Source organism: Arachis ipaensis, chromosome B05 (assembly GCF_000816755.2).
Source record: "Arachis ipaensis cultivar K30076 chromosome B05, Araip1.1, whole genome shotgun sequence".
NCBI classification, from domain to species: Eukaryota; Viridiplantae; Streptophyta; class Magnoliopsida; order Fabales; family Fabaceae; genus Arachis; species Arachis ipaensis.
In genome coordinates, this window is record NC_029789.2 from 17,169,331 (window position 1) to 17,181,990 (window position 12,660).

At 35.0% G+C, this 12,660-nt stretch overlaps 3 protein-coding genes across 3 annotated transcripts; 1 reads left to right on the forward strand and 2 right to left on the reverse strand.

The window, feature by feature from the left end:
* On the forward strand, positions 4,900 to 5,916 carry LOC107640268 (transcription factor GTE12-like). The gene has a single exon (XM_016343806.1). It carries the CDS (start codon positions 4,900 to 4,902, stop codon positions 5,914 to 5,916), a length of 1,017 nt encoding a protein of 338 aa, XP_016199292.1.
* LOC107643153 (peptidyl-prolyl cis-trans isomerase FKBP53) lies at positions 6,558 to 10,158 on the reverse strand. The gene is made up of 11 exons (XM_016346728.2): positions 9,993 to 10,158; positions 9,729 to 9,802; positions 9,242 to 9,477; positions 9,000 to 9,139; positions 8,395 to 8,749; positions 8,057 to 8,215; positions 7,454 to 7,700; positions 7,245 to 7,332; positions 7,116 to 7,157; positions 6,991 to 7,039; positions 6,558 to 6,912 (listed from the first exon to the last, which is right to left on the reverse strand). Exons 1-11 carry the CDS (start codon positions 10,003 to 10,005, stop codon positions 6,831 to 6,833), a joined length of 1,485 nt encoding a protein of 494 aa, XP_016202214.1. The 5' UTR covers positions 10,006 to 10,158; the 3' UTR covers positions 6,558 to 6,830.
* LOC107643154 lies at positions 11,125 to 12,393 on the reverse strand (the record flags this gene model as incomplete). Its single annotated transcript, XM_016346729.2, is given in 5 exon segments — positions 11,125 to 11,458; positions 11,565 to 11,614; positions 11,842 to 11,925; positions 12,011 to 12,125; positions 12,192 to 12,393. Coding segments are annotated over 5 exon segments (514 nt in total), but the record flags the coding sequence as incomplete, so codon positions are not given.

Genomic DNA, 12,660 nt, shown 5'->3' on the forward strand with positions numbered 1-12,660 from the left:
ATTAATACAAGAAATATGGAATAAGTAGAATAGATGATTTATATCTCCAAAATCTATTATTATAATAGGAGAAATTATATGATAAAGAGGTATTTTGATAAAGAGATAAAGATATTCTCTTTAGGTGAATATCAGCTTGACACGTTTTAAGAATGTCCTTGACTCCTTCAGAATTGTGTCAGGTGCAACAGGGCTGCTACAGGGTTTTGTTGTACGCGACTTATTCATTCACATTGAGATGGCTGAGCTGGACGGAACGGCTGCTACACGGGATATGGTGTTTGGGCCTTTTGCATTGTGGGCCTTAAATTTGTTGGACATTGGGCCAACATCGTGTTTTGTGGAGAAGACAAGAAGGCCTTGAATTTGGCATGTGGAATCATTGCATGATCGGGAAGCATTTAAGTTTAACATGTGGAGTAGGCCATCAGATGGACCTTTCTTTTGGATGATAGAATGTCCAAAAAGTATAGATTTTATTCTAACAAAATATATTTTTTTAGAAAATTTTATAGTGTAAAAGTTTAATTTTACAAGGGTGACGAGTAGGACTAGATGTGAGTCAAGCTAGCTCATAAGTCAGCTTGAGTTCGACTTGTTAATAGTTCGATAAGTTGGAGAGGCGAGCTTGAGCTTGGAATTGAGTTCATAAATTAAATGAGACGAGTTTGAGTTTGGATAAGCTCAGTTCATTAGCTCGTGAGCTGGCTCGATTATATATATATATACATTCTATATGTATTTAATATATAAGTTATAATTTTGTTGATATAGAATTATAAATTATGTTCCTATTATTTGAGCTAGTTCGTAAGCTTGAGCTAGCTCGTGAGCTTTCGGTGAGTTGAGCTTAAACTTAAGAAATAGACTTGATTGTTAATGAGACGAGTTGTGAGCCAAACTCAATTTTTGTGAGCTAAACTTGAGTTTAGTCTAATTCCGCTCAGCTTGTCTCACTTCCAGCTCTAATGACGAGTACATATACTTTAGGTATGTATACAATCTTTACTTGGAAAAAAAATTTAATTTAACAATGCAAGTGATAAAAATAAGTTTATGCACTAAAATATTCTTAACCGTATTTGACGCAGAGTCTAAATTTTATTTTAAGATATTCAAATTTTTTGGGTAAAACATAGAATAAATGACCATTTGTACCCATGAGAGATGAAAACACTGACATTTGTACCCATGAAAGCTCGAAACTAATCTTGTACCCATGATAGATGCTGTCCGTGTGACAAAAATGCCCTGGCTTGGATCTGAGCTTGGTTCGTGGGTTTCCGAACCTACGTGGCACTCCCAACGCTCCCCCCCAAATCTGAGCCAACCATTCACCATCATCATCTTCATCTTCTTCACCATCACCATCACCTCAGCACCGCCACAGCCACCTCCCTTCACCACAACCTCCGGCGACAACCCACACCGTCGCGCCCCTTTCTCTTCTTCTGCCCCTCTTCTCACCTCTGCTGAGCCCAGAAACCACAGCGCCAGCTCCTTCTCTCCACCAAACAACCGCGACACCCAACCTTCTCTGCAGCGTCTTTACGGCGTTCCAACCCGTCACCACTCCCTGTCCGAACCCTACCTCCCCCAAAGCTCCCAGCAGCATCAGACAAGCCAAAATTTTCAAACAGCAGCATGAATCAAAACAGCAAAATTTTCAAACACCAGCATGAATCAAAACAAACCTAAATCCACTATCCAGCTCAGATTATCTAACAACCTAAGGAACTAACCTGCATTTCTAACTAACCAAATTAAGCAAAATGAACTAAAAGCAATACAATGAAAGAAACAGAACTCAACAAATGAAAATAGAAACCTGGAAAGCAGAGAATGAACAGGTGAAGGGAAGATGATGGCTGAATTGGTCGGGGCAGAAGCGGCGGCCTGGTGGTTGCACTGCTTCAATTGCAGCAGCGAAGAGTAAATGCAGCCATGAAACAGGGGAAAATGGAGGGGATGGAAGACACAGGGGTTGCACCCTGTTCTGGTCGTTCCATGGGAGAACAGAAAACTGGATTGGAATCGCGACGGTGCTAGGCTGGTTCGCGATGGTGAGATGACAGAGAAGGAAGAAGAAAGGGGGAAAGGGGCTCATCGTCGGTGTCGCTGTGGCTCATTGACGGCGCGGCGGTTCGGCCAGTGAGAGAGAGGGAGGAGAAGGTGGCCGGTTCGTTGGTGTGGCTGAGGAAGACAGAGAACACGCAAAGGGGAGAAAAGAGAAGAGGGTTGCGGTGGCTCGTAGAGGCCGACGGTGATAGTTGGCGGAGCTAGTGTTCGGACAGGGAAGTGGTGACGGGTTGGAACGCCGTAAGGACGCTGCGGAGAAGGTTGGGTGTCGCGGCTGTTTGGTGGCAGACGAGAGGAGACCCAGGAATGAAGAAGGTGGCCGCTGCCGCTCTGGGCTTTGGTGGAGAGGAGGAGCTGGCGCTGTGGTTTCTGGGCTCAGCGGAGGTGAGAAGAGGGGAAGAAGAAGAGAAAGGGGTGCAGCGGTGTGGGTTGTCGCCGGAGGTTGTGAAGAAGATGAAGATGATGATGGTGAATGGTTGGCTCAGATTTGAGGGGGGGAGGGGGAGGGGTTGGGAGTGCCACGTAGGTTCGAAAACCCACGAACCAAGCTCAAATCCAAGCCAGGGCATTTTTGTCACACGGACAGCATCTATCATGGGTACCAGATTAGTTTCGAGCTTTCATGGGTACAAATGTCAGCGTTTTCATTTCTCATGGGTACAAATGGTCATTTATTCGTAAAACATATCAAGAAACCAAATAGTAACTAATATTACATGAAAGTTGAAGGGCGCATTATTTATAGTTTTTTTAGTAGTGTCTTTCGAAAAAAGTGATTTGATTTACGGTATAATTTTTAATTATATTTAAAACACATAAAAAATAATAAATAATAAATAAAATATTTTTAAAATACATCTGAAAATATATCTAATATAAATTTTTTGGTAAAATTAAGTAAATACATCTAAAATAACAAATAACAAACTAAATATTTTGTAAACACATCCAAAATTATCAAAAATCATAAAAAGATGATGTGAAAATAGATGTTACTGTGTTTATTTAGTTATAATAGCTACAAAACCATTCTTACAAGAATGAAACTTTTTCCTTTAAATACAAACAAAAATATAAATTAAAAAGATAGAATCTTTTATTAGAGGAGACAGCGAAAATGAAGAGTGCCTTACACATCTAAATTCCGGCAGAGGAGCGAGATCTAAGTTTTATCTAGGTTTTAGGCCTCAGCCCACCTTATCTATTTTTATCCCTAATTGTTCTTACTCAAATTTGATTTTTTTTTTTAATTTTACAGAACCATTATCTTTTGCTATAATTGTTTATAGTGCATCACATTCTTCAAGTTCTATTTCTAATTATATTTATTGATCTATATGTATTTATCAATACTTGTATCTTAATTTTTTAATGAATTTTAATATATTTTATAATTTTTTTTTTTATTGTTTGAAATGTTTTATTCAATTTTTTTATACTAATTTCAATTTTTTATTCATTCTACTAAACTATATTTAGTATTTTTATGTTGCAGATTTTTGTAAGTCTTTCATTCATTTTATAAAAAAGTAATCATAATATTTTTTTTATATTTCACATTTTTTTATTTTTTGATATTTTCATTATCCTTAATATTTTGCATGTAATTTATAAAATATTTACTTTTTACTCTATTATATATAAAATGTTCATTTTTTTTGTAAATTAAGTTTAGAGTTAAATTGTAGGTGCTATTATACATGATTAAAACTTATCCATTTTTATTCTTCCTTGTTAATGTTGTTTACTATTGCTTATATGAATAATTTGAAAAAATTTGGTGATATCGAAAAGGAATTTATGTGGTGTAGTAGTCTAAATTTTTAATAAATTGAATTGTATAGTTATATACCTAAATTTTAGATACTTGGATATTTTATTATTCCAATTCATTGTAGGAAATAAAAAATTATATTATTATACTCAACAAAAAAATGAACTTTTATTTTTTTTAAAATAATTCTTTAATAATACTTCAAAAATTATTAAATTATGCAGTCTTAAAATAATGAATTATAGCTTAATAAATTTTGTAATATCTTCGATTTTAATTAAGAAACCTAGCCTTCTTAATTTCTTGTGTTTCAAGCAACTTTAACAAAACATAAACTCTTCACTTCACTTCATAGTTTTTTCCTTCTCACCTAATCAACAATCCTCTAATAGAGTTGCATTCTATTAACTACCATATTTTCTGTTCCAAAGTCTTTAACATTTGTTCCTCCGAATCCTTATTCTACAATGCCCAACAAATCTTTAGATGCTGCCAACAAAAGTGTAACCGAAAAAAGAGTTTTTTCCTCTTCAACATTATTCAGCCATGTTCATCGATTCAACGACAACAACGGTAACAGCATTGTTCTTGATTCTCGTGCCAACAAGAGAGCTAAGGTGGAGAAGAGTGAAGAAAATTCAAGGATAAAGAAGGGTACTACTACTGATGCCATAAAGGAACGTGAAGAGAAGAATAAACTAAGTTCTTCGGGTATGGATGAATTCAAGAATATGCAGTGTGTTTTACAATAATTTTAACAATTTAACCCAATTTTTTTAAGTTTTAACCAAAATATTTCAAATTTTAACTCAATAATCTATTAAAAAAATTAGCTCAAACTTGATCTTTTAGCCCAAAAATTAATTTTCTTTAGTTTTTTTAGTAAAAAATTGACTACTTAATTAAGAAACCTAGACTTCTCAATTTTCTTGTGTTCCAAGCAACTTTAACAAAAACATAAATCTTCAGTTCACTTCACTTCATAGGGTTTTTTCCTTCTCACCTAGTCAACAATCCTCTACTAGAGTTGCATTCTATTAACTACCATGTTTTCTGTTACAAAGTCTTCAACCTTTGTTCCTGCGAATCCTTATTCTACAGTGCCCAAGAAATCTTCAGATGCTGCCAATAAAAGGGTACCCGAAAAAAGAGTTTTTTCTTCTTCAATATTATTCAGCCATGTTCATCGGTTCAACGACAACAACAACAACAACCGTAACAGCATTGTTCTTGATTCTCGTGCCAACAAGAGAGCTAAGGTAGAAAAGAGTGAAGAAAATTCAAGGATGAAGAAGGGTACTACTGATGCTGATGCCGTAAAGGAACGTGAAGAGAAGAATAAACTAAGTTCTTCGGGTATGGATGGATTCAAGAATATGCAGTGTTCAGTAACACTGAGAGGGTTATTGGTTCATCCAGACGGAGTGTATTTCAAGAAAGGAAAGGCTTTGATGGATTTGGAGAGGGTTCAGCGGAAGCTATGGAACAATTTGTACAACAAAACTGATCAATTTGCCGCTGATATAAGAACGGTGTTTCGTAATGTCATGTCCCAGTACCCTTCGGGGCATGAGGTTCATCAAACTGCCGCGAAGTTAAGCGATCTTTTTGAGACAAAGTGGAGGAATTTGGAGGGAAGATGGCTAGCTGAGAAGGAAAACAAGCTAGAGAAAGAAGAGCCAAAACCAAATTCAAAGCCTTTGAAATCGAATGCAGGGCAGAAAAGGAAACAATTTTCTGGTTCAGATTTGTCAATTGCTATTGCCAAAGCTAAATTGATATTGGAGAAGAAGAAAACCAATGAAGCTGCACAACAGAACAGAGTTTGCTTGCAAAGGAAGAAACAAAGGGAGATGATGCAGAAAATGGAGAGAACAATTTTCTTTGATGATGCTTTCAAGTCCTTTCAGGATTTGGAAAACTTGTGTGGCCATTCACTGACACATTATTGCACAAAGGAAAACCCATTGATGAAGAACCTCACAGGTTTGGTTCTTAAGGAAGAGGATTTTGAAGACAACAACTTTCTTAGTGAAGATTTGGAAGAAGGAGAAGTTTTCTGATATTATTTGATTGTAGTTAATTTGGAATTGAGTTGAAACAATTGTAAATATTATTATGTTAGCATCAATGACATTGTTTATATTCATTAATGTTACTCTCATCAGTGCTACCTCCTTTACTGCGTTGCCATTAAACACATGCAATGAGTTGCCTCAAGTATTAGGGTTGTAGAGAATTAGAATTCCAAATGGATGACCAACATCACTCACTGCAGAAACTATCAATAGATAATAACAGCTGTGATTCACTTGCATCCTTTTCGTTGTTGGAAACATGGAGTCTATTGTGGTGTCATAATCACTAAATATTTACAATTATTGTGTCACGGTCTCTAATACCTTAGCTTCTTTATTTCTTTTTGAACATTGAGACTCTTGGTTTGATTGTTGTTCTTGTATTTTTAACCCAAGCAATGTTTTAATGCATCGCTTAGAGTTTCTGAAAATTTGTTTAACAAGTAGTATATATCAAGACGATTAGAAGAAATAAAGAATGATTAAATTCTGTCATAGATAGAAGCTTTAATGAGAGTTCTTTTAAATTAGAATTGTCATTCTCATATTATGAATTATACATTTTTTAAAATTTTCTTCTGAGAATTTGCAGCGTCGGATAATATAAAAACTGAAAATTTTGCGAACAATGATAATAATTCCCAATAAAAAGTAGTTGATTAATTAAATGTAATAATACATATCTTTTGCCACAATTTTCACAATCCTTTTCTTTCATTATATTTGGTCTTGAATCTCCTTACTTCAAATTAAAACAAAAATTAAACCCTTCTTATGAATCCAAAATTTCCTACAAAATTGTGCTCTAATGCTAAAACTCTCGATATGAATGTATCATGTGAACTTTAATATTTCTCCCAGTCTGAGAAGATTGAATATGAAGGACCAAAAAGTTGAAGTCAGCGATCAACATTAATTAACTCAACATCAAACACAAGCCACGAATTTGGTGGTATACTTCCAACCCGTCTGTCACCATATCTGTAAAAACATAAAACAAGACACTTAGCAATAAGAGTGAAGAAGAAAGAAACGAAGTTACTGAACAGAAGTTCATACCCCATAGATGGTGGAACTGTGATTCTTCTTTTGTCCCCAACCCTCATCCCTGAGCCAAAAAAAATACAATAAGAGTTCAAGATATTAATTATAAATTAACTACACAGATCTATATTATAACTTACCATTGACACCAATATCCCATCCCTTAATGACTTGTCCTACACCTGCAATCACAGGATAAAATAGGTAAATGCATATGTAGAAAGGAAATCCATGCAAATTAAAACAAAATCAACTGAATTTGCATATACCAAGGTGAAATTTAAAGGGTGCCCTTCCAACATTCGAGTCAAATATTTTCCCATTTTTCTGCAGCTTGCCAATATATTTAACACTGACCTGAAACCAAACAATTGATTCCCCATTAAAAGAGATTGCATTGGAAAATAGGTTGAATAACATTAGTCTACAGTAGTAATTTGTGCAAGTTCAACCAACTCAATCAGTAGAGGATGTTAACCTTCTTTCCAGGAGCTGCTCTTTTGCCATCTGGCTTACCCATAGATATCTCCTCAATAACCAACCCATTTGGAAAGGTTCTCACTTGAGATGGCTTCGCTTCCGTCTCTTGTTTCTTTCCTTTTTTCTCTGAGGCAGACAGCTTATTTTCAACAGGTTTATCAATTTGATTTGGAGTTGCTTCTCCTCCAAGGGGCTCTTTAGCCTTGTTCTTCTTTTTGTTTTTCTTTTTCTTCTCAACAAGCTCCCTGCCAACAAATACCACACATCCAAATAGTTAGCACCACAATATATAATGTGAAGAGGGAAATACACAAGTGAGGAAATTTAGCATCCTAAATGCTCAAACATTGAAAACAATACTGAACAAGTTGTTATCCTATTGAATTCGAATTTACAGAAAATAAGGATATCAAATGAAAATGAAAACTCAATTTACAAGGTATTATATGCAATAAAAATAGTTGCCGGGTATCATGAGAGTTTAGCCCAAAAAAACATCATATTGTAGATTAAAATATTTCAATGATATATCTTCAACATGAAAAACTGTGTAGTATGACTGATACAGTGATACTGTAGTTATTCATATGAAAATTCTTACTCATTGGATGGTTTTTCATCATGCACTTCTGTAGTCTTAACTTCCTTCTCCTCTGGATGTTTTCCATCTGGTGTAGCAGTCATCATGCTTTTGCCAGGTGCCTGAGCACTTTCCCCTTTACCAGGTTCTTTCAACTTGTTCTTTTTCTTCTTCTTTTTCCTGAAAATTATGTGAAATCATTATCAGGAGAGAAAAAGAAGTGCAAAACAGTCAGTATAAATTAAACAGAAGGCACAAAGTGTTCTTTGTCAGTGAGCCTTTTTAAGAAAACCAAAGGCTGGTTGGCACAAGGAAGATGGAAGATGTAAGACGTCACTAAATCAGTAGATCCATCTCACCTGTCTTGCTGCTGCGGTTCATCTCCATCGGCACTTTCGACTTTCCGTTTTAAGCTTGGAGAATTATTAACATCTTCTGCATTTTTGCCAGCCTCCTCAGCTGTCTTATGTGCATTGTTTCCTTTAACTTCAAATTTAACTTTCTCAGCAGCAGAAATTGGAAAACCATCCTCATCTTCACTTTCCATATCATCTTCTTCACTTTCCGAAACAGGATGGCCAGTCTCACCCCTAATTGGAGACATTTTGTTAACTTTCTCTTTCATCTGAGCTTCCTGTTTCTTTTTCTTCAATTTCTGATCTGGATCTTCTTCATTTTCAGGCATTTCATCGTCCACTATTTCCTCAATTCTAACTGTATAATTAAATGCAATTAGCCAATAATAATAAAAATGCAACTGTCTTTGCTACTTGCAAACAGACATGAATGAATACGCGAATAAACAAGAAGGTTCATGCCGCAATACAGAATAATTGCTATTACTTTGTATGAGCATCAATTAGAACACTAGATAATGATTTAAAAAAAAATAAACAAGAAAAAAAAAACAACACAAGGGGAAAAGGCAGAAAAATCAATAATAATGCAATCAACTAATCAATACCTCCACTATTTGGGACATGCGAAGATCGGTACATTTCCATATCACTATCATCTGTGTAGTCATCATCATATTCACCTTCAGTATCATAATCAGATGAATCCTCTGTATCGGTTCCCTCAACATCCTCTGGGAATGAATCACTTTAACATTGTAGTAAGGAAAATACAGAATATAGTTAAAAGAAATTTGAAATGTAGCACAATAAAATAAAAAAAAAATACTGAAGTTCTTTAAAAGGATACTATTCATAGTCATCCCTAAGGTCATCCCCATCATCTGCGACAAAATAACCAGAAAGATGGATGCTTTGTGGTCCAATGACGGAGAAAGCCACTAAGTCATCATCACCAAACTCGAGATTCAAGGGGCAAGACTCAATCTTATTCGGTAGCAATGAACACAAGAAAATTGGACTTTTGTGTCCAGAAGAACACTGAAGAATGGTTTTCTCATTGGATGAACCAATGCCTAGTGTAGCCTGGAATTTAGAGCAACAAAGAAAGAAGACACAAGGAAACTAATTATTACTAACACTAAAATTTTTAATCAGGCTCAGAAAGATATCAAAATCCAACAATGCATAAAGTGCTAGATTCATATCATACTGTCAAGTGTCTCACTCAATTATTGCTATTATCATTATCTAAAGGCAGTAGAAATCAATAACTAACAAAACAAACCTAGAATTCTATATATTTGAAAGAAAAGAGCGAATTAAATGATACAGACGTGAGTGACATGAAGCTTTCCCTGGATGTTGTCTGCATGATAAGGATATGGCTTCCCGGGCTTAACTTCAATCCCTAACCAAAGAAAAGAAAAGAGAAAAGTATGAATAGGTTAAGGTGTTATCCATGAATGAAGGAATGAAAGATGCAATGCAGCTGAAATGTTTGAATAAAGTCCAGTATTCCAGTTAGTAAGTAAGTAAGTAACTAAGAAGGTTTGGTGATTGCAAAGTTGAGAGTGAAATTGGAGAGGAAGGTGACTAACCCCAGAATCCCATTGTTGTTGTTGTTGTTGGTACCAAACTCAAACAGTGTCCAATTCAACTTTGATTCCCGACCCCTATATACTTATTAAGAATTCAAAAGGGAATGCGACTAACCCTAGTCAGCACTCACCAGTCACCACAAATCAGCAGCACCCTAGTCCACCGAAACGGACACCTATACCTACACTCATGGGCCTAACTTCGAATATTCGCCCAATTACAATTTTTTTAGTGTCTTAGACCAAAAATTATGACATGTGCAAAAATATTTATTCAATACACCCTTTATAATAAATATCATTTTGGCTAGCAAAATTGGGTTGATCTAACGAATAACTTATTAGTCTATTTAAACAAATATCAAGACTTCGAATCCTATCTTCGATTCAGGACCAATTAATCATTAGCCTGTTGTTTGCTGGAGTGAATGATACAATGAGAAAAAAAAAACATCATTTTGGCTCTTAACAACCAAGCACGCGTTTTAACAACCAATATTTTAACAAATAGTATTTTTCATATTTGTTTATTAATAACTATCCCTATAAAAATGTTTTTATGTGAATATAATAACTAAAATACTAACATATATTATGTCTTACACTTACACACATAAGAAAATTGACTGCTTGACCAATCAAGTTGGTTATATTATGATAATAAATTAGTCATACATGTTTGATTATTAAAGTGTTTTAATTTCGATTTCCGTAATGCAGGTATTATGTACATACTTGTTATATAAATTCTCCAATAAAATATAAAAACTTTGGCCGTACCATTTACATCTTGGAATTTAAAAATAAGAATAAAAAAATACATTTGTTTTTTACTTTTTTACATTACCCTAGTATTTTATATAGATTGAGTTACAGCCGAGTACGACATGTTCCGATTAACTTTGTATGCTTATTCTTTTTGTAACTTACACTGAAGAATTCAATCAGTTCTTCTGTTTACTTGACCCTAATATCCAGATTCATTCTTGTCAGAAATTGCCATTTATCATCTTCGAAACTTTAATGCCTCGGTTTCCACCTCAGAAGAGAAGGTAAATAAAGTGAACTTGTTGACTATCTATTTTATTTATTGTTGTAAAAATATTGTTACAATGTCAGGTAGCCATTAAAATAAGATGAACAAGAAGATTGATTGAAATATAAGTACCGTACCCCTGTGCATTATAACACCACCTATAATAATATTGCATATTACATATACATGTGAGTCTCTCAATCACAGATATAACTTGGATGATTTTTATATACATCTCTTTTAATTCCTTCCTAAAATCTTGGGTAAACCAAATCTTATGGATACCCAATTCAAGTATCCAAGTACAATCAAATTAACATGGTAATTGTGTATATCCTAAAAATAATGTAGTTTCAACTTTATCACACTATAAGCGATCTACTAACTGAGGAAACTGTTGCAGAAGCCATGTCACAGCCCTGATTATTGCCTGCATTCATATTACATTACAGAAATATTATTTTTGCAACTCAATCAAACTCGGTTCATTAATAGAAAACTATAATTGGAATGAACAAAATAAAAAATACACATACCAAAGCTGCATCCCCTGGCTTGATTGCAGGTTCAACACAGTCTCGTCCATCAGTGGCGGAACTTGAAACAAAATTTTGGGGGGGCCAGATAGAAAATAATTGTCAAAATATTTTTAATATGAACCCCATTTAAGATAAGCTCGTCTAATCTCATCTCTCTGGTCGTCCATATCTGTTTTCAGAAAAACCATAACTTGAGATCAATCATAAAAATTCCAAACAATGAGTTGATTAATGTAAGGTAGCTAATGAATGTATCTATCTGAAATTCTGAATTACGTTATTTGTTTGTTGCCATTGATAACCTCCAAACGATAAAAACTGCATCCTCTGCTAAAGGGAAAAGGTTTTCCCTTCCACTCTGCAACCATTTCAAACAGTGAAATGAATAATACAACAATTAAAGAAGCAAATATAGTTGAAATTAGAAGAATATGAGAAGGGACCTAAATGCCATGTGACCCCAACGGAGGAGTGGTCGTTAGTGGACAAATCATCAATCACGAACTGCAGATCCGTGCTGGTTGCGTTCGTGAAATGTCTAAAGAATTCTAGAATCTCCTGCACAATACAAGAGATAATAAACCCTAATTCCTAAATCATACAACAACTTGAAAGTGAAATTACCTTACGACCAACAAAGGGACGGGGAAACACGAGGTCTTCGTAGACACAATTGAGGGCAATAAGGTCCTCCACAGAATCGAGGTCGCGGGAATTGATTCCGCCATAGAAATTCCTCACAACATCTGCAGCTGAGTCCACTGCTACTGTGGGAGATTGATTCTTCTCAATAGCCTTACTGATGAGAGCTTTCAATTTTCTTGTTCTTGATGGTAAAAGGGAAGATGCATTGTTAACTGAGTTGAGAAGAGGATTTGTGGAAGAAGATGAACATGGTGAAGTTGGAGACCATGCCGCGAAACGTGTGGAACTCCAACTGGAAATGATCATCGACATTTTTATGGTCCACACTTCTTCACTTGCTCCATAGATTTCGTTTATGAGGTACTAAATTCCTTTGAATTCTCCAAGCTTTTTTCTTTTTCTTTTTCTTTCTCTTTTTTTTGGACTTGTGGTCCATTATAAGCAATAC